The sequence below is a fragment of the Rhinatrema bivittatum genome, chromosome 4, assembly GCF_901001135.1.
Source record: "Rhinatrema bivittatum chromosome 4, aRhiBiv1.1, whole genome shotgun sequence".
Classification (NCBI taxonomy): domain Eukaryota; kingdom Metazoa; phylum Chordata; class Amphibia; order Gymnophiona; family Rhinatrematidae; genus Rhinatrema; species Rhinatrema bivittatum.
Genome location: NC_042618.1, coordinates 375040924 through 375068379, shown reverse-complemented (window position 1 = coordinate 375068379; position 27456 = coordinate 375040924). Strand labels below are relative to the sequence as shown.

The following is a 27456-nucleotide window of genomic DNA, read 5'->3' as shown; positions in this document are numbered from 1 at the left end:
CAAGAAGCCAGGCGGAAGGTCAGGGCAGGTGGAGTTCAAGCAGATTCGATGTACCAGGCAAGGGTCAGGGCAGGCAGAGGTCCAGCAGAGTCAGACCCGAGAGATCAATCCAAAGGGAAGAGGAGCAAGGCAAGAACTGGAGGCAAGGATCAGGAATGCTGGAACCAAGGCAGGGATCAGGAACGTAGACAACTCACACTCAATGGATGAGCAGGACCTGTTGTTGAGGTGAGGTGCTGGTAGCAGGACAGGGTATATATACCCACCCTGCCTGATGCCATCTTCCCAGGCTGCGAGGAACCTTCATGCCATTGACCCTTTAAATTCCAAGAAGAGGCGCACGCGCATGCCTAGAGGAGTGGCATCTAGGAGCACTGCGAGAGTAGGCCGAGGCATCGGAGGGAGCAGGAACGGGTCTCCTGCACACCCAGGTGAGGAGACCTGGTCACGGTCTCATGTGGCTGTGGACCCTAACACTCGTGCTATTTTAACATTGCATGCTGCGTTACTGACCGGACAGCTTTTATTGCATTTTGGGCTGCTGGAGTGTGTGTGTGAGAGAGAGAGGCTCACAAAAAAGTTAACTATTTATACCACTGTAAGAGAGGCCACTAGTAACTCGAGGTGAAGTTTTTGGGGTGGGGTGGGTTCTGAGGGGGAAATTTGACATGCACAGTCATGCATACGAACAGCACAGTTACCATCAGTGAAGATTTAATGTGATTTGGAGGGATGAAAGGTGAAAGAAGAGTAGATTTGTACCATGTTCTCTCTACCTAGCTTGATGCATTATCTACCTAGCTGCAATTGTTGGGGGAGTGCTAGGGAGCGCTTCCAATTCTGGGGAGATGTGTGCCCATGTACCACGACATGACTGCAGAGAGGAGCTCCGTGGAAGTGCCGCGGCAGGCAAGACATGTCCAAGCATGGGAGGAGCAGGCTGACCACCGCCCTAACCTCTAGCGAACCTGAACGCATCAGTAGAGACCCAGCAACGCAATGCTGGTCTCTGGGGTAGCCCTCCGGCCACTCGATAGCCCTTTCAGACCTGCTACTAGGGAGCAGCAGATGCGGCAGGATGGACAGAGGTCAAGGACAGGCAATGGTACTGGAACTAGGAACAAGACGGGACCTTGGACTTGGACTAGGCTTGAAGACTTGAACAAGGCGAGGTTACTGGAACTTGGAACTCTGACAAGACGAGGATGCTTGAAATTTGGACCTCAGACGAGACGAGGAAGCTTGGACCTTGGAACTTGGAACTCAGATGCAAGATGCTCAGAAGTGGAAGGAAATCAGACGTAGACTGAGGACAGGATTCCGGTTTCTTGGACGAGGACTTTTGAAACTTGGAAGAACTCGGACGAGGACTTGAAACTTAGGACTTGGAACTTGGAAGGGTTCAGACGAGGACTTGGAACTTGAAAGGCTCAGACGAGGACTTGGAACTTGGAAGGACTTCGGACAAGGACTTGGAACTTGGAACTCGGATGAGACGAGACAAGGATTCTTGGAACTTGGATGAGACCACTTGGAACTTGGAAGGGATGAGGACAAGGACTTAGGATACTTGGAGACTTAGACAGGCACTGCCCCTCAGGACGCCCTACTCAGCCGACATGGGCTGGTCGCGGACCACTGTGTCCCACTATGCCCCCTACACAACCTGAAGAGGTTGGTCACGGACCACGTGGAGAGCAGAACAAGCACAGGACTGAGGCTCAGGACAAAGAGGGAATCTGGGCAGTGCTCAAAGACAGATCCAACTGGAAGAGGGCTCCAGCTACCAGAAACGGACACCAGATAAATACAGATTTACTCCCAAGAAAGGTCAGCTGGAGACGAGGTCTGGGGTGAGGCGAAGCTGAAACTGGAGCTAAGGACATGAAACTTCAGGATCAGGATTGGATGAAGGACATCAGGATCGAGACTTGGAACTGGGAACTTGGAACATCAAGATCAGGACTTGGAACTCGGGACTTGAAACACCAGGACTGGAACATAGGATATTGGAAAAGAAAGGACACTGGTACCTCAGGACATCAGGACATCTGGACATCTATGGCATCTGGACATCAGGGACCTCTAGAGAGGGGGACCCACAGGGACATCTGGAACATGACGGATAAAGACATCAGAGGATGGAGACGTCTGGACATCCGGAGACTAGGGGACATCTGGACATCCGGAGACAAGGAGACGTCTGGACACCTGTAGACGAGGATAGCTGGACATCTGAAGACACGGAGACATCAGGACATCTGGAGACAAGAGTACGGGATCTGTCAAGAGACCAGGACATGGAACGAAGATCAAGATGAAGGTTCAGAAACCATGGACGAAAACAAGGAACACCAACAAGGAACAGAGTGCATTGAAGAAGTGAAGAGGGATCACGGAGGATTCCTGGAACGAAGAGCTGGAACTGAAGATCCAGGAGCAGTCCAACTCTATGACCAACTCCTTGCAAAGGCAAAGATTGAGTGAAGGAAGGCCTTCTTTATAGGGCTGAAGAGGAAACGCCTTGGAATGTCAGCAGGAGCTCAGAAAGACTGCCCACTGCTGGCCCTTTAAGAGAAGAGAGGAGGCACGGCCACGTGCCTAAGGAAGAGGGAAGGACCTTGGAGAGCGACGTCCTGCTACTAAGAGGAAGCAAGGCCTCGACGTGAGCGGCTCCCTGCCGCAAAGAAAGAAGATTGATGGTGGCTCATTGCCACATGAAGAGGAGCTCCGGGACGGCCTCCTGGCCATGGAAGAGGATGAGAACGATGGCGGCCTCCTGGCCACAGAAGGGGAGCTTGAGGGCGGCCTCCAGGCCACTGAAGAGGACCCGGACGACGGCGGCCTCCTGGCCACGTGGAGAAGAGCTTCGGGGCGGCCTCCAGGCCGCTGAAGAAGAAAGCTTCGGCAGTGGCCTAGCCGCAGTGAGAGGGCGATGTTCGGCGGCCTCCAGGCCACGAAGAGATGAAGGAGGTGGCGCCCAGGTTGTAGGAGAGCAGCGGGGTCGGCGGCAGCCTCCAGGCCGCAAAGAAGGATAGTGGCGCGTCCAGGCCATGAAGGGACGGTGCTGGCAGCAGCCTCAGGCCACAGGAGACCTGGTCGATGGCAGCTCATGCTGCAAGGGGACCGCGGTGTTGGCGGTAATGGCGGCGGTCTCCAGGCCACAAGGAGAAAGCCCTGAAATCAGCGATGGCAGCAGAGAGGTAAGGGACTTCTTGTGGGCCTATTCCACAAGCAAGATCGTAATAGCAATCAAGCTAGGTAGAGAGAACATGGTACAACTCTTTTTTTTCACCTTTTATCCCTCCAAACACATTAAATCTTCACTGATGGTAACTGTGCTGTTCATACGTATGACTGTGCCCTACAATCCTCACCCCGAGTTCTTAATGCCCCCTCTTATAGTGATATAAAAAGTACAAAACTGAGTAGACTTCCACAGACTCTCTCTCTCTCCACTCCTGAAATGGGATTTACGATAAATCCCATTTCGGCCGAAGTGCACAGCTATCAAAGGCATAACACTGAGGAAAGGTAATTATTTTCAGCATTAAATCCCCCGATAGTGTGACTTACATTATTGCGGGCAACGTTAACCAGCCCTCATTTCCATTTATTCTGCACAAACTCCTCCCACTTGAATAAAATGTTCAAATTTGCATACGAATTTCGCAATTTAGTATTTATCGCCCTAATGCATTTTGATAAATAACCCCCCCTCTACTCTTTATAAACTCCAGAAGAGGTCAGAACTTTCTGAGGTTGACAGTGAAATGCATGAGAGTTTGTATCAAAAACCTGTGTGCTACATATGCAAATCAATCCCAGATTTCTCACTGATGCATTAAGCAAAGATTAAAATTTTTGTGAAAAAAAAATAGCATTTAATATTGATATTTTCTATCCAGTTAATGAAATTAAAGAATATGTTATCTTTCTCCTGCATCATTTTCAACAATATCTAGGATTTTTTTTTTTTCTGTTAGTATAGCTGTTAAATAGAGTGTGCAATCTGTCACGCACGTGAGCATCATCTGTCAGGTGTGACATGACGGAAAAAAGGTTGAGCACCACTGCTATTGCTATTTAACATCATTTGCAGAAGGCACATAAAACTTTGTCTCAGGAGCATGGCCTCAAACCTAATGTGGATATTAACACAAAAAAGTGAAAGGTCCACACTGGTTGCTACCAAATGTCCCATGCAAATCAGCCCCAAAGTGAAAGGATTTTTTGTCATCCCCCCACCCCACAGGACAAAGATGAAGGGGTTGGCATGCTCCAATGACTCCACCACTCCTCGCTCCACAAATACCATGAAGAAGCATGATGACGGGGGCTCAGCAGCAGCAACATCCAAGCCCCAAATTCTTCCAACACAGCACACCAGGCAAACAGGGTCCCACTGCTCCTCCCTCATACAAGATGAAGAGCCTGCTGGCCCCACCTCTCCGTCTCTTCACACCCTTGGACACAATATGAAGGGCCCAATGGCTCCCCTCTCTTCCCCAATCAGGTTCCCCCCCCCCTTACCCCTTCTAACATGGCCCGTCAGGTGGGGAGAGGAGAGAGCAAGCCTCATTGTGTTCTTTTGCTGCATTTTCAAAATGGTGCCAGGTTGGCTCTTGTATCGTTTTCTCGCCGTGCATATGTCCGGAAGGAGAGAGGGAGGCCCACGGGCCCCTGCCTGCAGAGTGTTATATGTTGGGGGCATTAGAGCTAGGATGGTGGGGCCACTGAGACCCTATCATTACACATAATTCAGGGACTGTCAAAGCCACCAAGCCCCTTCATGCTGTGTGTGGGGGGTGGGTGGAACGGGGAGATCAGGGCATTCTGACCCCTTCATTTTTGCCTTTGGGGATGAGAAAGGGAATAATCTCCCTGCTAACTAAACTTTTAATTTAAACATGGTTAGCACTGGGGGTTTTCATGGCAGCAAGCCTGGTAAAAATTTAACACCTGTTTGCAGCAAGCCCACACCATGCGATTTTCATTAAAGCATTTGTTTAATTTTAGTGCAGTCTTGCTAACATCTCAAGGGGCTGCCTCAATGTGCCCAAAAGGTCCTTAATGCGTATGAAAATCTTTATTGCATAGGCCTCAAACTGAGATAAGTATTAGTTTGTGAAAGTTAAAAGAAACTGATATTGCCAAAGATGGAGGACAAGTACAGGCTATTCAGTTTGTATAGAAACTCACTGAAAAATTGTAACTGTCTGTACTTAATGTTACACATGCCATCCGAGGCAGACCCGCGGCAAGGCCCCCTCACCTTTCCATAGGGACTTCAGCCTCTGGTTTCTCCTCGCTGGCGGCAGTGGGCCGCCATCTCCGTCCTCGGGCTTCCTCAGGTGCCTCCGGCTTTGCCACAGTTCCCGGCGTTCCTGGTCCTGCTGCCACTGCTCGTTGGGCCTCTCCATGTGGCCCGCAGAGAGACGCCACTACCCGCACCGCGCCCCTCCCTAGGAGCGCACGCATCGCTGATCCTTAAGTAGGGACCGTGGTGGGAAGCTAGTCGCGGCCCTGGATGATGACGTCAACCTATCCATAGTATTTAAGCTCAGGCTCCGCTCCCTAGCATTGCCTTTGCAACCGGTCTCCTTGCTGGTCGAGTACTCATTGCTACTTGTAGATTCGTCTCATGCTTATGTACCTGTTCCTCATTGTTCCTGGTTACTGTCTCTTTGTTCCTGCCCTGCTTATGCTACAGATTGACTACGTGGACTTTGACTTTGCTTTGCCCGACGTTGCCATTGACTATCTCCAGACCCAGACCTCTGCTTTGCCTGTCTATTTATTATTTATTTATTTGTTTGTTTGTTTATTTATTTAAAATCTTTTCTATACCGTCAAGCTAGATGCCATCACAACGGTTCACAATAAGGCACATAACATCATGTTGCTTAAATGTCTTAAATTATATCAACTAAACAGGTGCCATCAAAATACTGTAACATAGTTTCATTTTAAATATTAATTGGTGGGTGAGATAAGTCATGTACAATTCTATCTATATCAGCTATAAGATAAACTAATACTTAAATCTAGTCCTTTGTTGTTGAAATAAAAATAAAATACACACAATTTGAGTAAGCTGGTGTGTGTGTGTGAGTTCTACTGGCCGCATCCTATATTTCCCTGGATTCTACTCTCCATTCTCTTTGTGGTATACCAGCTTAAACAGCCATGTTTTTAGACTTTTTCTGAAAGTCTGATGTCTTTTTGCAATCTGATTCTAAAGGCATGGTGTTCCATATTATAGGTCCAGCTAGGGACTACGCTACAGTCTATCTCCAGACCCAGACCTCTGCTTCGCCAGACTGCGTATTGCCTATCTCCAGCCAGACCTTTGCTTTGTCCGACTACGCTATTGATTATCTCCGTGATCAGAACTCCGTTTTGCTGGACTACGCTATTGACTATCTCCGTGATCAGACCTCAGCTTTGCTTGACTACGCTCTTGACCATCTCCGTGATCAGACCTCAGCCTTGCTTGCCACTGCCTCTGGATCGCCGCCAGCCCTGACTCAAGCCTACCTTTGGATGCCTCTTCTGCCTACTCCCTGGACGTGGATTCATCAGGCTTCGGCCTACCTTTGCTCGAGCGCCCCCTGTCTGCCTTCATTCCATTGGCGTCCGAGTTTCCAGGACATTATCCAGTCCGGAGTTAGACTGTACCATCTCTCGCCTGCTGTCTCTGGGCTGTACTAACCTCTCCTGCAACTATACACAGAGGCCCACCTAAGTCCTGCTGGCCCTGGCACCCAAAGGTTCAACCCGCGGCGAACGAGGGCTGTTATAGTTGAGGCTCCAAGGGCCTCTGCCTATCTGCCCACTCCACCTGCCGACAGTGGGGACCCATAGGTTCTTACCTACGGGTTGCGTCAATCCCACCTCGGCCCAAGGGTCCACCTCCGACGCAACACTTAACATAACAATAAAAATAGACATGCCTGAAAATCTGAATAGCAGGCAAAACTGTCATTTGTTAATTATCATAGGGTTAATTTATCTGAATGAACATAAAAGTCATGATTATGAGTATAATGTTTTATTATATTCTTCTTTAACTTGTGAAACTATTTTTTTTTACTCTGGTATGTAAAGGAAACCAGCTTAAGCTTACTATGTCTCCTATACATTGTGTGGCTAATTTTGTAACATCCTGCATAAGTTAGAGGGCAAACACGCACATTAAATCCACTTTGAAAATTGTCCCACCAAATTTACCAGCCGACTGGCTGTGAGATCACCGGGACAGGTTTGAGAAGGCCTACCTTACAATGCTCCCTACTGACTGGAAGTCATTGATGGTAGGGGTAATTTTCAAAGGCATTTTTCTATGGGTAAAACTCTGCATTATCTGCAGAAATGGCCTGTTTCAAAATTATCAGCGCAATATGCAGATAAACTTAAGTGTGTATGTCCTGTTTGAGCGCAATTTTAGCTGAACAAAGGCAGAGGCATTACCAGGAGTGGGATAAATGAGAGCTTGGACTTATACGCATAGACAGTAACTTTGATACTGGCGTACATGCGCACAAATATGCATACATGGTATAAAATAGGCTGTAACAATTTTATATCGACTCGCGCATGTGCACGCAAATGTCACCTCTACTGCGTAAGTCGGGGGATTTTAATAGACATGCACACCGATGCAATTACCAGTATCCCCATTTCGTTCCCAGTTCATCCAGGTAAGGGATAAGACTTCCATCCCCCTAGTTAATTAGTCTTCCTTTCCTCCTGTTAGCCCCAACACTTAAAACCTCTATGACTATCCTAGATTTTTTTTTATTTTATTACTTATATGCCATCCATAGCACTTGTAAAGATAGGCGGAAGGGGACCATGGTGCGCACTTGTGTGCATAAATACATGTGCGTACATTTCATATTAAAATTCGGAATGCCCATGTCCCACCCATGCCCTGCCCAGACCATTCCCTGCCCCTTTTTTGCAACTTATTTGTGCACGTACCAGGAGATACGAGCATACTTGGTGCCTTTTAAAATCCACACAGCGCGTGGCAGCTGGACATACTCTCATATCTCCCGATTTTGGCACGAGCTGGGCTTTTAAAATTCACTCCACACTTTTTCCATTTTCAAAAGTATACATGTCAAATTTGCCAAAACTTTCTTTGCGCATAATAGAAAGTGTAATTGTTTGAGAAGTCTGCTATGAAAATTGGTTTAATTTACCGGTAAGTGTGTTTTTGCCACCTAATTTAGGCAGACTATTTGAAAATTACTGCTTACATGGGAGTGGGGATAAGATACTTGGAAGAATCTTACTGGCATGGGCTATGGCTTTACATCCACAAACATGTTTGAGAATTTTCAATGCTTTAATGCTTTACATATACAAAATGCTTCAGTTGCCTTTTAATTCTTGTAAGAAAAGTGAAGAGATTTTGGAAGCCACTTATTCTCAGATTTCCAGAGGACTTTGGAACTAAAAACTGAAACCCTACTGGGGAGGCAAATTAAACAATAATTTCTGTCTTGACTAGGAGATAATGATGCAATATAGGTGGGAAAATGTCTGTCATCACAAAAAAAACTGATCCTTAAAGAAAATTGATTTCTCACCATACTCACACTTCTACAGCCAGCTTTTGCAAAGAACATCTCAGCAAATCAAAAAATCACAGAAAGATAAGGCTGGAAGGAACCTTAAGAGTTCATCTAGCTCATCCCTCTGCCTTCAGAAATGCATTAGATTTATATTTTCCCATACCCTTTTGAAAAAATATATAGAAAAATGCTCTATATACATTGAATACTGATGCACATCCAGCTACATTCAAAAACAGTTATTTAAAATAATACTTTTCATACAGTTTTCACCCTCCCCGCGGTCCACACCATCATGACTTAATATGATAAAACTACAGAATAAGGAATTCACCTAAGGATAAGCAAAACATTGTCAGTCCAATGATAGAAAGGCTCTTAGATCAGATACTTTTCTAAGTTTCCCCTTACCACCCCCACCTTGCTCATTATGATACAAAGTTTACTCAGGCTGGAAAAAAAGATCAAGTAAAAGTTAGGGCCATATCAGGATATCACTTTTCAGGGATAATTTATCACCTCACCCCTAGCTCTGGGAAAGATTTGCTGTATGTATGGGTCCCAAATTGCAATAAATTTAAATTTACTCTTATAAGATCTGGTCATAGTCTGATTTTCCATTTGCATTGAACTATGCAATTTATTCCAATGATACCAAAAAGGATGCATTGGATTTAAACCATCCCAGACAAATGTTTAAATAATATGCTTCCACAGAAAGAAACATCAATGACAGCGATTCCACCACCTTCCTTTTAATTTGTCTACGGCATGACTCTGATGCCCTCTCCTGAGACAGGAAGAGAATACATGCCACAGTCATTCTATGGAAGAAAGAAATAAGGATCAACAATGAAAGCTGTAGGTGATACATTTTTATTAATACAAATTTTATTGACAAAAAAGGGAGAAAAATCAGTGGGAAAAAATGAGTAAATCAATGGGAAAAATAAAATAAAAACTGAAAATGAAGGTTGCTATACATCTGTGGCTAGCTTTCAAGTGGTCCATTCAGTCTGCCTAGCAATTTTATTTTTTATTCTTAGGGTAATTATTGCTCTGTACAGGTTACCCCAGTAATACCCTGGTTACCCTTTTCTTCATCTCCATCATTTACCCACTAACTGGCTAATTTTAAAAGGAACATGCATGCGCCCATAAACGCACATATCAGCTCGTGAGCAGAGATATACTGCAAGTACGGGATATCATTTAAAATCCCCCGCCGCACGTATGTGTGCATGTAATCTTAAGAGGCTGCTTGAGTAAATGTCCCGCAAGTATTTCTGCTAGGGCTTTAGTGGCTTTTATGTACGTATACAGGCAGATTTTAAAACATGCTTAAATGAGGGAAAAAGACAGTTATTCTAATTAGTCCAGTTTGTCCAGTTGATATTGAGGTCTACAAGACCTCTCTGGTTCTTCATCCTGTAAGACCCCACTTGACCACGAACCTTCACACTGTGTTGAAAGCCCTAAAACTCAAGATCTCTAGACTTGCTCCTCATCATGATCTGCAGCAAAGTTACGCAGATAACACACGGACGTGCGCCATGGTCAACTTTTAAAAAATTCGGAGTTACACGAGTACATCTTAGCCCACCCCGCCCCGGCCTCACCAACAACCTACACAGGGGAGTGTTCACCTCCTTTTCCCTGCTGGTTATGCTTCTCTATGTAGCTCAGCATCCCTCTGGCCTCAGCCACAACCTTGTCACATTGCTTGACCGCCTTCAGATCATCCGACACTATCACCCAGGGTCTCTCTCCCAGTCCGTACACATCAGACTTTCGCCCCCCATCATGTACAGCTCTTTTGAATTTCTGAAACCCCAAATGCATGATTCTGCACTTCTTGGCATTGAATCCCAGCTGCCAAACCTTCAATCACTCCTCAAGTTCTCTTAGATTGCTCTTAATTCTCTCCACTCCTTCAGGTGTGTCCAACTTTGTTGCAGATCTTAGTGTCAGATGCAAAAAGGCAAACTTTTCCTTCTAACCGTTCCGCAATATCACTCACAAAGATATTGAACAGAACTCATTCCAGAACCAATCCCTGAGGCACCCCACATCACTCTTCCCTCCTTTATGTAGCTGTCAGTCAATCAATTTTTGATCCATTCCACTACCTTGGGATCCATTCCCAGGCTTTTCAGTTTGTTCATGATCCTCCTATGTGGGACAGTATCAGCAGCTTTGCTGAAAAACTTGATCTAATTCTCAAGTCATGCAATAAAAAATGTCAATCAGATTTGTCTCAACACAGCGTGAAACAGAACCCAAAAATGAAAGAATCAATATCTCAATAATAAATAACCATCTCACTTTTGTTCGAAGTATAGAAGTATGCTGAGATGATATGTTTCTATCAACGCACCCGACGCCCGAGAGTGGAAGATCACAACGGGACCCCCCCCACTGGACCCCAGGTAATTTAAGACATTTGGGGGGGGTTCGGGGGGGTGGGGGATTTATTTTAAAGGGTCGGGTGGGTTTTAGGGATGTTTTAGTGTGCCGGTTTTCCCGCCCTCCCCCTTCCCCTCCCCCCGATTTACGATTTTTGACGATAAATCGGGGGAATTCCTATTAAATATCGCCTCTAACGATTTTTGACGATTTAAAATATATCGGACGATATTTTAAATCGTCAAAAAACGATTCACATCCCTAATAATGGATACCAAGCTAACACTTTGTCCTCAGATAAAAAAGGTACTACAAACCTCATACTTTAAATTACGGATACTTAGAAGAATTTGACCCTTTCTGGATGTTTCTGACTTAAAAATGATGATTCATTCAATAGCCTTGTCCACCATTGATTATTCTAGTGCTCTTTATTTGGGTACTCTAAAAAATGCCATTTGAGCTTTACAATACGCACAAACATCTGCCATGAGAATAACAGAGCAAACTCCATTTTATTTTTACATGACTCCATATCTATTAAAACATCATTAGCTTCTTGTGGCCTGGTGGATTAAATTTAGAGTTTTAATGTTTCATGATAGTAAACAAAGGAGTGAAAGGTATTGCACCTCATATAGGGGCAGATTTTAAAAGTTACGCGCACAGCCTACATTTGTGCGCGCTATCTGGTGCGCACAAATGTAGGCCTGATTTTATAACATGCGCGTGCAAGGAGGTGCACACTAGTGCACCTTGCGCGCGCCGAGCCCTCGGAGAGACCAGCTGGCTTTCCCCGTTCCCTCCCCCACCTTCCCCTCCCTTCCCCTCCTTGTCCCGTCCCCCAGCCCGAAACCCCCCCGTACCTTTGTAGTGGAAGTTATGCCTTGCGCATGCCAGCCAAGTGCCGGCGCGTGATCCCCCAGCACAGCAGCAAAGGGCCGCTGTGCTGGAGTCCTCAGCTACGCCTCCCAGACCGCCCAGCCACGCCCCAAGACTGTCTGCCCCCGTCCCGCCCCCTGCCCGCCCATTCAGAAAAGCCCCGGGACATACGCACATCCCGGGCCTTTTGAAAATAGGTCTGGCATGCATAACCCCCCTACACATGCAAATCCTCCTGGATTTACGCATGTAGGGCTTTGAAAATGTGCCCCATTATGAATACTGCTTTAAGATGTATTGCCCAAACAGAACACTCTGGTCAGGATCCCAGTTGAACCTAGATGTTCCTTCTTTTAAATGTGTTCATCTAGAAGAGTCTAGAGATCGTCTTTTTTGTATTCAGGGACCAAAATTGTAGAATGCATTATCTAAACAGTTAAAAAAAAGAAATTGATTTTAGGAGGATGCTGAAGGCTTATTGATTTACCCAGGCTTATCAGTTACAGCATTTAAATACCACTCATGATTAATTGAATCTATTAGATACGTTTATATGTCCCTTTATTTTAATTTTGGCTGTTTTTATTTTACCATTCTTGCTTATTTGACTATGTATGTTTATTGTAAATTGCCTAGAATTGTAGCTAGGTAATAAATAAATCAAAAAATCAATCAATAAATAAATAATCCAGCACAATGGCCTTACCCACTTCCAGTTTCTCCCATACACTCTCTTTTGTAAACAGAGTGACATCTATCCCATTCCCATCCATATTCTTACCAACCAATAAGGGATCTGGGGGTCTTTTTAGACCCTGAACTAAATTTTAAAAAACATTGAAATAAAAACTAAGGAGGGTTTCCATAAATTACTCATGTTAAGAATACTAAAACCTATACTGAATGCAAAGGAATTTAGAATAGTTCTACAAGCGCTGATTTTCAGTAGAGATGAGTTTCGTTTTTCTGGGTAGGTTCGGGTTTCAGTTCGGGTGCTTTGTGGGAAAACTGGTTTTCCCACGGATCATTTTTCAGCAAAAACAAAGCTGAAACCCGACCCGAACCCGGAAAAATGAATCAAAAAAAAAAAATCTGAATTGGAAAAAAACCCACCCCAACCCTTCAAATTTACTGTATCACAACACCCCCACCCCCCCACCATCCTGATCCCTCCCCAAGACTTACTAAAGGCCCTGGTGGTCCAGCGGGGGTCCTGGATTGATCTCCTGCACTCGGGCCATTGGCTGCCAGTATTCAAAATGGCGCCGATAGCCTTTGCCCTTACTATGTCACAGGTGCTACCGGTGCCATTGGTCGGCCCCTGTCACATGATAGGAGCACAAGATGGTGCCGGCCATCCATTGCTCCTACCATGTGACAGGGGCTGACCAATGGCACCGGTAGCCCCTGTGACATTGTAAGGGCAAAGGTTATTGGCGCCATTTTGATTTGTAGCAGGTCAGACAGCCCGATGGCCGGGAGGGAGAGATCGCTCGTGGGACCCCGCAGGACCACCAGGGCTTTTAGTAAGTCTTGGGGAGGAATAGGGATGGTGGGGGGATTGTAATACAGTAAATTTGAAGGGTTGGGGTGTTTTTTGTTTTTTTTTAAATAAATGTGCCCCTTCCCCCCGCACTAACCTGAAAAAATAATTTTCCCTGAAGTTCGCTGCGCACATGTTATAAAATCCGATACTCGCGCTCATATGCACACCCTATTTTATATCGGCGCGCACATGTGCACGTGGGTGCCAACTTGTGCAAGCAAGGGGGGGGGGAAATTTTTAAAGAAATGTGCGCCGACCTGACAAGGCATTTCCCTGATTTCCTCCCAGGCCGCTCCAATAAAGGGGTGCTGTCCTGGCTGGCCCCTGCCCCACCCCTCCCCATCCCACCCTTTTTCAAAACCCCGGCTCTTCTGCGCGTACCATTTTGAAAATGCGCTTGGCGCACGCTGGGTCTAGCCACACCAGTATCCGCTGGTATTGGCACATTCCAGGCTTTTAAAATCGGCCCCATAGCTTTCCAGTTTTTTCCCCACAGCTTGCTGTTCTTCCCAGACACTTTTTCTGTGCTTTTGCCTAAAAGTAGACTAATTTTGTTCTTTTCTCCAACCACTTCCTGTATATGTATGCTTTGCGGGTGACATTTCAATTCCATTGACTTCCTTCTGCCACTCCCATCCTTTAGTTTAAATGCCTGTTGATGTAATTTCTGAGTTTCTCACTTAGGATCATTTCTCCTGCCACAGATAGGCCATCTTTGCTGTATAGACTTTTATTATTCCATACACTGCCCCAACCCATCCAAATCCTTCTTCATTACACTAGTTTTGAGCCATGTATTGAAGTTGTCTATATGATCTAACCTTTCCCTTCCTTACGGTGAACAGGTAACACTTCTGAAAAATAGTCTGTGCTGTGTTCACAAGCTGCTTCCCGAGATTCTGGAAATCTCTCTCTACTTTTTTATATTCCTTACTTTCTTCCTTAATTTTATTGACAGCCTGGTTTGTATTTCTGCCAGCTGAGGATCCTGGAAGTCATTTTGTGGTTCCTCAAACCAAATCTCCACGTTAGTGCCTCTGATGATAGAGTCTCCCAGGAACTTTCTGTTAGGTGTTTGGTAGCGTTTTGTGGTTTCCTTTGGACTCTGCTGAAACTGCCTCCCAACATAGGGGGTATTCTGTTACAATGCTTGATGGCATTATGCAGTTTCAGATTGCCTCAAGTGTGTCTCTTTTCATATTCCACTTCAGTTTCCATTTTTTTGGAGTGTCTTCATTTTCCAGTGCAGAAAAGGTGTTTTGTACGGTATCATTTGGGAAGGTGATTATCCTTCCAGAGCTCACTGTAATCCATTTATTCAAAGGTTTCCAAATATTCTGTAGAAGGGGGGGGGGTAGATATTCTGGATGCTGCACAGTTGGGGAGGTTTATTTTAAACATAGACAATTCCTCTTTTAGTTGCATCAACTCCTTTTTTTTTTATTGTAGACAGTTGAAGACAATTGGGACAAGCCTTGATCTTTCAGATGGTCCTGCCTTAAAGCCAATGCACCACAATTGTTACACAGAATATCAGCCATTTGTAGATTTGTTTTATTACAGAACACCTATATTGTGAAAAGGAGTTTCTACATACCATCAGTTTTAATTACCCTTGTACATGTGCCCTAAGGCTATATAAGAAAAAAAGATCAGGAGTGGGAGGGAAATGGGGAAAGATGGGAGGGCTTTTAAGTGTCAGGGCACTAAGTCCCAAACTAACTTTCTTACTGCTACTCAAAAGCTTTTTCTCCCCCAGAAGAGTGCAAGCATCCCTAAAGATAACAAAACCTTTGTTTCCCCTAAAACAATTTCTATAAGAAAGCACCACACCCTTTTCTGTCACTTATTTAAAATTTGAACAGAGAGATATGCACAATTTTTCAGAAGCACTCAATAAATAGTTAAAAGCTAAAACAGCCCAGGATTAGCAAATCTCTAAACCCTTTTGTTATTTAGCTTCAGATTAGTAAAGGGAAGCAAGACAATTTGAAATCAGCAGTGAAAATAGAATAGCTAGCAGATGAAGGAATGTTTTTATAAGCAGGAAGTAAATTAAGAAAATTATTAAATATAAAATCAAGACAGGCAAAGCTTAGCTTTTGGAATTCAGTCCTTCTATGTGAACAGCTATGTTCCCTTCTCTTATCTGTATATTCCAGTGCACTAACACGGCCAACACTCTCTTTTGCATAATATGGAAAACAAGACAAAAGGAAGAAAGAATCTACGACTAAATAAAATTCAGAGCATTTATCAACCTGGTTTTTATCCAGCTCACAGTTCTTGTACTCCTTCTCTCCTTGTTCTTGAAATGTAACGATCACAAAACCAACAAAGATGTTCATCATGAAAAAAGCAATAATAATGATGTAGATTATGAAGAAGATGGAGATCTCCACTCTGTTGTTATAGATTGGGCCAACATTCTCTCCATTGGAGTCTATCGCTTTATATAGTAGCCTGAAAATGAAAGGAATTAGATTTTAAATACAATACCTTTTGCATTTGCAACTTGGAAAATATTATTTTTATTGTTTGAGGAGACTAATCAGAAAACTGTGCACTTATGAAGGATTCCATGTCATTACATTCAGTGAGGACAGGGCTCTACTGCCAAAGCCAATTATACTGTGTAATATTTCACTCATTTTACTGACCTTATAGTAAAAAAGTTATGAGCTAGAAGGCATTCCTCCTGCTTTCCAGTACATTTCTTCCAGTTCATACATGGTAAACTCTGTACAATCTAGTGTAAATGGGACTCCAAATTGCCCCTTACTAGTGTAGGACCCTGCCCCATGATTGCTGTCAGTGTAGGTAGAAGTGTTAGAAGAGGTTTGACACTCCCCAGTGGGAGGTGTCATAGGTTTAACAAACCTTTTGTGCCAACATGAGTGCAGTCAGACCTGAGGGTCAGTTTGCAGTCCACAGTATGAAACTATCACCTCTTCACATTGTGGGGCTGGTGCATGGTCTTTCCCTCCACAGGAAAATGACCAAGGGAGCACCTTTCCCAACAGAAAGGCAATAGATGGCTGCCTCTCTCAACAAAGAGGTGTTGTGAAGAAGTGTTCCTGGCTGTGACACAAGGTCAGGGTTCCCAGGTCTTCAAGGAAGAAAAAAGTATCTTGAGGTGCCAGACTGATTACTGAGAAGTATTCATGATAAGTGTTAAGTTCTGAAAGACCAAGGAGGAGGGACTGCTTTAGACAGAGAGAGAGAATAGAATAGGGATGTCAATCGTTTTTGAACGATTAAAATTATCGTCAGATAATTTTAAAATCGTCCAAAATCGTTAGAGTGCACGATACAATACAAATGCCCCCAATTTATCGTCAGGGGCATTTGTATTGTATCGTTAAATAGTGCGCGAGAAAACCGGCACACCAAAACAACCCTAAAACCCACCCCGACCCTTTAAAAGAAATCCCCCACCCTCCCGAACCCCCCCAAAATGTTTTAAATTACCTGGGGTCCAGTGGGGGGGTCCCGACGCGATCTCCCTCTCTCTCTCTCTGGCCACGGCTGCGTTGAGAAATGGCGCCGGTGGCCCTTTGCCCTTTTCATGTGACAAGGCAAAGGTAGCGCCGGCACCATTTTGTTTCCTGGCTCCCGACGTCACGCCTGCTGGAGATCGCCCCCGGACCCCCGCTGGACCCCGAGGGACTTTTGGCCAGCTTGGGGGGGGCCTCCTGACCCCCACAAGACTTGCCAAAAGTCCAGCGGGGGTCCGGGAGCGACCTCCTGCACGTGGGCCGTATTGCCAATCTTCAAAATGGCGCCCGTATGACATAGTGAGGGCAAAGGTAGCGCCGGCGCCATTTTGAAGATTGGCAATACGGCCCGCGTGCAGGAGGTCGCTCCCGGACCCCCGCTGGACTTTTGGCAAGTCTTGTGGGGGTCAGGAGGCCCCCCCCAAGCTGGCCAAAAGTCCCTGGGGGTCCAGCGGGGGTCCGGGGGCGATCTCCAGCAGGCGTGACGTCGGGAGCCAGGAAACAAAATGGCGCCGGCGCTACCTTTGCCCTGTCACATGATAAGGGCAAAGGGCCACCGGCGCCATTTCTCAACGCAGCCGTGGCCAGAGAGAGAGAGAGAGAGAGAGGGAGATCGTGTCAGGAACCCCCAATAGACCCCAGGTAATTTAAAACATTTTGGGGGGGTTCGGGAGGGTGGGGGATTTCTTTTAAAGGTTCGGGGCGGGTTTTAGGGTTTTTTTGGTGTGCCGGTTTTCCCGCCCTCCCCCGATTTACGATTTTTATCGATTTTTTAAAACAAAAAAACCCGACGATAAGATTTCCCTCCCCCCCCCAGCCAAAATCGATCGTTAAGACGATCGATCACACGATTCACACCTCTAGAATAGAATAAGAGTTGTCTTTTCTGGGAGTTCAGAGAGAAAACTGTTTAACAGAGGAAGGTCCTGAAGATTTACTGAAGGTCTTGAAAATAGGAATCAGTCAGAGATTCATCTACTGTGTAAAGAGGAAGAGAAAAGTGAAAGAGACAGAGCTGCATCCTGAAACAGGTACTAGGAGACAGCCAAAAGAGGAGTGCTCTTTCCCAGAGATCTTACCTCCCAGGGTGTGCAGCATTTTGCTACTTTGAGAGTTTGAAATATTTTTTGTGCTTTTGGGGTTATTATTCTGAACTGTTTGGTTCACCAAGTCTTGGCGATTCAGTAACTTGTAAAAACTTTTACCTTTGAACAGCATCTGTGTGCAGTGTGGTGTTTTATGACTTTGTTTGGACTGGTATGCAGAAGAACCCCAGAGAAGATATAAAATGCTATAGGCCTTGAAAAAATCTCTCTCTTCTTTCCCCCCCCCCCATGGAGGAAGTACTCAGGAGACACGGATTGGCTAAGATCCATAACCTTCCCAAAGAAGCCCTGTGCCCAGCCAGAAGTCGGAACAGGGACTACCCAAATAAAGCATATTTATTCTGCAAGATTTTGAAAACCTGCACTGTACTTGTTAAGATTTCCATACTAATTTATCCTATATCATTTAAAACTATCGAAAACAGGTTTTTCCAGATGATTTGTTTGGCGGTTAAAATTAGACATGGGCAAAAAGACAGTGAGCTTGGATTGCAACCTCAAACAAAGCACAGTATCCAAATATTTCTTACAGGGCAGGGTCCTTTGTACATTGATGGGATCCAAAAACTCAGGGTGCAACTCCAGCCTTGGATCATGAGTAACTAAATATCTACTTTAAAGCAACTGCTCAGATGATGAGTGGGGTTTAAAATCACAATTCAAGAGTGTTTTAGCAAGAGATGGGAAAAAGAATACAAAGCCACTGGAATCCAACATCTTTCTTTTGATATTTATTTTTAATACCCAAGTAGATATTAGTGTTTAATATCTTTATAAGCATCTCCTACCAAGTCATCCCTACCGTTATGAAACAAATTAAAAAACAGGATGTTGCTGTGTTTCTCAAGCAAATCCAGTGTAGGCATGATATTGATACACATAAAATATAAATATAGGTTGAATTGAAGAGCGAACAGAAAAATTAAAAAGTAGCTGGATAGGGCAATGATCATTGTAAAAGCTACACACATTTTTTCTTCCAAACAAAGATACAAAATATAGCAGTATAAAAGAGACAGAGTTAGAAATAAGAATTAAACGAGAAAGCAATAGAACCAAGAAAGAGGCAAGATGTTATACTGAAGGATCAAACTGGTGGTATTGCTTTAAAGTATGATTTTAACTTTTGTGTTTCTGTATAAAACACTATCCAGTCCCTAGGCTATGAATCCCTGGTATTAGCTATTCATGGAGAAATCATGTCAATAGCCTGCAAGTGTGATCATCAATGGAAACCATGGGCTTACACCACAACAGTGTTAATTGTGGGCAAAATGTTTTGGCCTAACCAAACAAACTGGTCTGAAAAAAAAATCCCCATTAAAATGCAATAATCAATATTACTCACGCAGGCCAGCCTTCAAAGGTAGAGACAGTAAAAAGTGCCATCATCGCAGATAGAACATTGTCAAAGTTGAAATCGCTATTGTGCCAGATTCTCTCTTTTACGAAAGGGTTATTATAATCTCCATCTTTATACACAATATAGCTTCCCCTGCAGGGAAATTGAGAAGCAGAAATGACATTGTCATAAATTCCATTTGAGCGCTGTCGCAAGCAATCAGGCCACACTGTCTCAGTGGCATTCGTTTGGGTTAACCAGCACCAAAAAATGAAAATACTAAATCATTTAAAGTAAATAAATGTTATATTTATGATAAGAAATGCAACCAATACAGTTAAGTTCATAAACCATTTTAATTACGGTTACTTAGGAGAAGGCAAAGTACTCTTAATCTCCTGTTGTTGCCTAACGATTTGACTTTTGAATTACAAGTCAGCAGAAGTCCTGTGTGACCTTATGTATTATTTTATCTCCTGAGCCCAGCTGAGAGCTAGACATTTGCCTTAATCTTGCTTTCCCAGTCAACAAATTAAATGTAAACTTTATTTTCTTGTCCCACACCCTCTTCATGCTCTCCACTGCACCTGTGGGGACAAAAAAAAAAAAACCACAGACAGGCCAGAGACATCAGAGAACGCAGGGTGGTAGTTTTGGAAGACATTCTGCCTCCTTTCTCCTTGACAATGTATTGCTGTTGGTTTTACAGCTGGTACATAGTGAAGTCATAGTTTTTCTTTGTACCCTGCATAAACTGTTCTCAGATGAGAAAAAGAAAGAATGGGAGATGCAAAAGCAACATAGTAAATGACAGAATGTAAGAACAAAATGGCCCATCCAGTCTTCCCAGTTGAGATTTGACCACTTTGGGTAAATGAGTACATAAATTCCCATCTGCTTTTCAACATCATCTCCTCCCTCCTCCATGTCTTTTACTTGATCTCTCAACCTTTTCCTACCTCAGGCCTGCATATCTGTTCCAAGCATGCACAAAATCTGTTACAATGATGGCCTCCACTGTTAGTAAGCCATGGCCTTGCAATAGAAATCCAGAAGTTCATATTTTATATTTGATTATCTTCTACAATATATAAATGCTTTTTATCAGTATTGACAACCAAATTCAACATGCCCAAATTTTTCGATCATGCAAAGATTTTCTACTATTCACAGAAAAGATCAACATCTTTGGAAATACAATAAGACCCTAGAAATTATTTTAAGAATGAAAACTGTATAATATTTTGCAGGAGGCATCTGAAAAATTTAAATTTTGTAGGATCAGAGCCTTATTTGTCTTCTCCCATGGAAACATGGTGATGTATGAAATCATCATTGAAAAACAGAAGAAATGTTTCATTAACTACTGAGGATATATCAACATGTTAATAAGAAAACAAATAAAGGAAATGTGTAAACTGGAATAGTTCTCACTTGCATTCCTCAGGAATTTGTTTTGCTTCATCTGTGCAGCGATAAAATTTTCCCTATATGTGAAACAAAGTAAAAATGAAGAATATATTTACGGCATCAAAATATTCATATACTGCAATGCCATTTTAGGTGGTATGATGCAAAGTATTACAGCCAACAAAAAAGGTAAAAATAGTAGATGTGGACCCTTTGGTCCACCCAATCGTTCACGGTTACCCCTACCTATGCTTCTGTAGCAATGGATATCTCCCAGATGTCAGCCATACAAGCTTGGCCACCTCCCTGTTCTAGGTCTTGTCGTTATTTCTGAAAAGATTCTAGTTTTTTCATCAAAAGCCAACCAAACTCCGGAAGGTGTTGAAACATATTATATTGGATTCCCACACTTACCTTGAACAGTTGCACGCCAATACAGGCAAACATAAACTGCAGCAGAGTGGTGACAATCATGATATTGCCAATAGTTCGTATAGCAACGAAGACACACTGAACAACATGCTATGGACAGAATGGAAGAAATGTGCTTTGTAAGTGCAATTTCATTCTCTTTCAGCAAATCAGAAATATGTTATTAAACTCTGTTTTCATTTATGCTTCACTGACTTTATGTGAATGGCAAAATACTATTTTCCTTTACAAGTAGTATATCAACCCAGTATAACAATACACAAAATATAGCATTGGTCAACTGAAAGTATTTATTTTCTATTTAAACAATGACATAGAATTGACATCACATCACAAGGCTTTACTTGTTAACGAGACTAGTGTATTTATCAGAACGGAATATTTGAGTGCACAAAAAGAAGCAAAGAAAAATCAAAACCTTTAGTCCTTTAGCTCTGTTTATTGCCCTCAGTGGTCTCAGCACTCTCAAAACACGGAGAATCTTCACAACTGAGATGGCACTCGATCTACAGGAAATATATCAATTCAACATGTATTACTAAAATGTAGCAAATCTCACTCTATTTCAAAGGGTCATCCCAAGATGAAACTTTTGCATGCTCCAAGTTGATTTTTTTCAGAAGCTGATATCACTGGACAACAGGATGAATACTGTCTCCATGAGTACTGAAGCCTTTTGAAGTAGTTACTGCCAATTCATTGTCTAAGAAGTGTTGCAATATGGACTTGGACAGAATAGTGAAATTAATTCTTACCTCATAATTTCCTTTCCTTTAGAACAGGCAGACCAGTCCACACAAATGGGTTATGGAGACAGAGAACACTGACTCACTGACACCACTCACATATAACCCTGCACAGATGTCAGCATGCCATAATTTCTGCAAAAGCCAACTATGGATGATCAGAAGCATTGAACTCAGCATGAAAAACACAAGAAGAAAACAACAGTGAGATTTTTTTTTTTCCTGACAAAGGTATATATTTACCAGACCTCACAGCAAACCAAAAAGCCTCATAGGTTCTCATTCTGTCTTAACAAATACTTCTGCTAAGGACCAAGCAAAGAAAATAGACCAGACTGCAACAAGGTAGCCTGTTAGGATTTATGGGTTTCGTGGACCCTTGGCCCGAGGTGAAGGTTGATACCACCTGAGGGGTGGAGCCTCACAGGTCCTCACCATCGGGAGGCAAGGTCAGCTACAGCAGAGGGCACGACTGTAGTTCAGTAGAATGAGAACGCCCAGTGTCACTGCCACGTGATCGCAGATACCTGCACTGAGATATACTGTGAGGAATACTGAGGAGCGGGGCGAAGAGACACAGTCCATAGGAGTACTTTAGGCAGGACAGAGGAGACAGTGTACCAGAGCAGGAACCTCCAAGTCAGAGGAGCGCTAGGCAGGCTCCGAGGAGCGGGGAGCGCAAGACAGGAAGCTCTGGAGGAGTGATGCAGAGACTGTCCTGAGGAGCAGGACAGCATAGCAACAGTCTCTAGTGTGATGATGAAGGGCTGCCCCGAGGTGCAGGGTAAGCGCAGAGTCAAGTCTCTGATGTAGTGATGTAGGCTGCCCCGAGGAGTGGGGGAGCGCAGAGTAAGTCTCTAATGTAGACTTAGGCTGCCTCGAGGAGTGGGGGAGCACAGAGTAAGTCTCTGATGTAGTGATGTAGGTTGCCCCGAGGAGCGGGGAGGCATAGAGTCAAGTCTCCAGTGTGGTAAGGTAGAGACTGCCCCGAGGAGCGGGGAAGCATAGAGATGGGATCTCTGATACGCAGTGCTTGAGGCAACCCCGAGGAGCAGAGAAGCGAGCAGGCAGGACCTCTGGTGAGGAGCGCAGGAGCCACCCCGAGGAGCGGGGAAACCTGGAGACCAGGTCTCCCAAAGGAAGCACAAGCAGGCCCCTGAGGAGCGGGTACCTGAGCCAGAGTCCAATCAGCCGGTGGAGATCCAAGGCAGTAATCACAGGTCTGGGGAGACAGGAACAAGCACCGGTGAGGCGAAGGAACTCGTTGCCAAGTCGGTTAGCATAGGCCAAGAGAGGTGCTTATAAATCAAAAACTTGGGATGTCATCAGTCGGGGATGCCCCTGAGGTTCCCTCCATTTGGCCTTTAAAGGAGGGCCCGGTGACGTGCACGCACCTAGGAAGGCCCAGAGTTGGCGTGTGGGTCAGCGGCATCCGGGTCACAATGAGGAGTCTCAGGAACCCGGAGGTACGCGGCGGTAGCGGCTAGCCATAGCTGCGAGTTCACCCGGAGAGTAGTAGTAACCGCCACACCAGCAAGTTACCCCCATGCACTCTTTTTTTCATTTCCATCCTCCAGCCTTTAGGGATCCATCAGATGCATGCAAGGCCGTGCTCAATGAGAAACTATAAGCTGAAAACCTTCATGCACTAGCTCACACTCTCCTGGGTTCAATGTGTATCAGCTGAGATAGTTTGCCCCAACAGTTTTGATCCCTGCGATTTGGGAGGCCGACAGTGCCTGAAGATGCTGCTCCATCCAAGGCAGCAACACGGACATTTCCAGAGAGACGTGTTGACTCAGTGTCCCTCCTTGATTATTCTATGTAGGCTATCGCCGTGGCATTGTCCGACACTCATACTACTTTCCTGATCAGCCAGTCTGCAAACCTCAAGAATGCTAGTTGAATTGCTTGGGCCTCAAGTCGATTGATGGATCACTCCATCTCTTGGGAGACCACTGTCCCTGAGCTACTAACTTCTAGCAGTGTGCTCCCCAGCCTTGGAGGCTGGCGTCTGTCATCATCACTATCCAATCACGACCTTCCAAGCCCTTTGCTGAGATGTTTCACCTTCGGTGGCAAAGACAGACGTATACCGTATGCCTGGGATTGAAGACTCCACCTGGCCAACAAGGTCTTTTCAAGGAGGGCATATGTGCCCTCGCCCATGGGACTACCTCCAGTGTCATCACCAATGAGCTCAACATCTGTAGGTATGTCCTTATCATCACGCAGTGCACGCTCAAAGAACCCAGACTGGCTTCCAAATCTTGTGGATATACTTTACCCTGACCCGTAACAAACACCAAAACTTGGGAGGGTTGCATCCTGCTCTTGACTAAATTTACCATCCATCCCAGCTCCTGCAACAGTTGAACTACTCTGTGAGACACATCATATCTAGATGACTGATTAGCCAGTCATCTAGATATGGATGAACTAAAATGCCTTCCTTGCGAAGAGTTGTGGCCACCACTACCATCATCTTGGAAAAGGTTCTGGGTGCTATGGCCAAACTGGCATGCCTGGAACTGATAATGGTGTCCAGTACCATGAAGTGCAAAAAATGCTGATGCTCTTTTCAGATTGGGATATGCAAATAGGCTTCTATCAGATCGAGTGAAGTGAGAACTCTCCCTTCTGAACCGCTATGACGACTAACCGCAAGGTCTCCATCCTGAAGAAATTAATTCACCCCTTTTAGATCCAAAATGGGAAACAATTATCCCTCCTTTTTGGGAACCATGAAGTAAATGGAATAACAGCCTGTATTTTCCTGTTCCTTTGGAATTGGAACTACTGCCTTTAACTCAATCAGCTACTGCAAGGTGGAATGTTTGGCAGTCCTCTTCTTGAGGAAGTTGCATGGGTAAACTATAAAAGCATCTGTAAATGGTCAGATAAGCTCCAAATCATAACTATCTCTCACTATCTCCAACACCCATTGGTCAGAATTGAGTTGGGCCCATCTTCGATAAAACTAAGACAGATGGCTGTCTATTTCCAGCACTAAAGGGACCCCCAAAACTTCATTGTGAATAATGGGCTGCCCTGAAACAAGAGCTTCCGCCCTTACCAGGCTTCTTTGATCAAAAGAACTGGCTCCTTCTGAAATATCAAGATCTCTGGATTCCAGAACCTCTGGCTGATCGAAACCAGCGCAAGTTGCAAAAATGCTCCCTTGAGTAGGAGAAATGGGGAGTGTATAAATCTGCCTGGCAACAAGCACTAAAAGTCAGGCAAGATGCTCTTGTGTCCAAAGTTCCAGCTAAAGAGAGAGTGGCATCTTTACAGAGGAACATACGGACAGCAGAGTAACAGCATGTACAAAAGAGGAACCATTGTTTGCCAGCTTGACAACAGTTAGCAGAGAGCATGAAACAGTTTGCCCAGGCACCGGGGTAAAATGTGAAACCAGAGCTGGGTCTTTTTTTGGTCTGAAAGGGAGCTATACTGGGCTTAGGAGGGAGGAAGTGTATCTCAGTGCCTTTTTCGGTGCATGGTAAGTGACAAATTACAAGGGGTCTGAGTAATGCATGATGGAGAAGAGGGAATCGGAGGGGTATGGCACCTATAGCAAGAATACTGTATATAAGAAAGAGATGTAATAGCCAACTCTCTGAAGGAGTTTGGACAGTAGTCAGACACTGTACTCTGTGTAACTGTTCTCTTTCCTTCCGCCAATACCTTGTAAACCAAAGACAAATGTTCCTTACAATTAAGATTTCATTATTGGTCATATTTGGTTCTTTTTTTTTTTTAATTTAATTTTTATTGAAATTTCAACTTAATTTTACAGAACCATATGTTCAGAGAAACACAGATAGTGATAATAGTATTAATTCAAGGAAATATTACAATCTTTGCAGATTAATATAGTTACATATCTGTATATTAAAGGTAAAAGGGAGTCCAATATTCATTGAGCAGTCAATAAAGAAATATACTCTATTTATTACATTTGCCATATAGAGTGTGATTCTTGAGGTAGTCCTAATAACCAAAACCTGTAGTATTTATCAGGATGATGAATCTAAGTATGTACGCAGCTGCGCAGGGTCAAGGAAGATATATCTATAGTCTTGGTATATTACTATACATTTGCATGGAAAACATAATATATATTTTGCTCCTCTAGATATTACTTCTTGCCTCATTTGTAAAAATTTTCTCCTCTTATCTTGAGTGACTTTAGTTACATCCGGGTAAACCCAGATTCTATACCCATGGAATAAGCCACCTTGATTTCGTAGATATAATCTTAATACTGCGTCTCTTTCTGTGATGAACACAAAGGAGACAAGCAAGGTTTCCCATGTTTCAATAACAGTTTCTAAAGTCAATTCCAACAATGCTGAAACTAGGGATGTGAATCGTTTTTTGACGATTTAAAATATCGTCCGATATATTTTAAATCGTCAAAAATCATTAGGGCCACGATACAATACCAATTCCCCCGATTTATCGTCAAAAAATCGTAAATCGGGGGAAGGGGGAGGGCAGGAAAACCGGCACACTAAACACCCTAAAACCCACCCCCGACCCTTTAAATTAAATCCCCCACCCTCTCGAACCCCCCCCCCAAATGCCTTAAATTACCTGGGGGTCCAGCGGCACACTAAAACACGGCACACTAAAACCCCCTAAAACCCACCCCGACCCTTTAAATTAAATCCCCCACCCTCCCGAACCCCCCCCCTAAATGCCTTAAATTACCTCCGTAGCGACGGTCCGTAGCTAAATCGGGGGAAGGGGGAGAGCAGGAAAACCGGCACGCTGAATCGTGTAGTCTTCAGCCGGCGCCATTTTGCAAAATGGCCGCCGCAAAATGGCGGCGGCCATAGACCAAAACGATTCGACGCAGGAGGTCGTTCCTGACCCCCGCTGCACTTTTGGCAAGTCTTGTGGGGGTCAGGAGGCCCCCCCAAGCTGGCCAAAAGTTCCTGGGGGTCCAGCGGGGGTCCGGGAGCGATTTCCTGCCGCGAATCGTTTTCCGTATGGAAAACGATTCGCGCCGGCAGGAGATCGACTGCAGGAGGTCGTTCAGTGAGGGTCGGAACCCCCGCTGAACGACCTCCTGCAGTCTATCTCCTGCCGGCGCCATTTTCCGTACGGAAAACGATTCGCAGCAGGAAATCGCTCCCGGACCCCCGCTGGACCCCCAGGAACTTTTGGCCAGCTTGGGGGGGCCTCCTGACCCCCACAAGACTTGCCAAAAGTCCAGCGGGGGTCCGGAACGACCTCCTGCATCGAATCGTTTTGGTCTATGGCCGCCGCCATTTTGCGGCGGCCATTTTGCAAAATGGCGCCGGCTGAAGACTACACGATTCAGCGTGCCGGTTTTCCTGCTCTCCCCCTTCCCCCGATTTAGCTACGGACCGCCGCTACGGAGGTAATTTAAGGCATTTGGGGGGGGTTCGGGAGGGTGGGGGATTTAATTTAAAGGGTCGGGGTGGGTTTTAGGGGGTTTTAGTGTGCCGTGTTTTAGTGTGCCGCTGGACCCC

At 44.7% G+C, this 27456-nt stretch overlaps 1 protein-coding gene across 13 annotated transcripts in view; it reads right to left on the bottom strand.

Annotated features, from left to right (window-relative positions):
* CACNA1D (calcium voltage-gated channel subunit alpha1 D) overlaps positions 1–27456 on the bottom strand; it is a 513308-nt gene that overhangs the window by 133702 nt on the left and 352150 nt on the right. For all 13 annotated transcript variants that reach the window (XM_029600875.1, XM_029600887.1, XM_029600877.1 and 10 more), the window contains 5 exons: positions 21625–21712; positions 21189–21296; positions 20799–20851; positions 19371–19517; positions 15681–15882 (listed from right to left, as the gene is read on the bottom strand). In XM_029600875.1, the coding sequence (XP_029456735.1) occupies positions 15681–15882; positions 19371–19517; positions 20799–20851; positions 21189–21296; positions 21625–21712 (598 nt within the window). The remainder of the gene's footprint in view (positions 1–15680; positions 15883–19370; positions 19518–20798; positions 20852–21188; positions 21297–21624; positions 21713–27456) is intronic.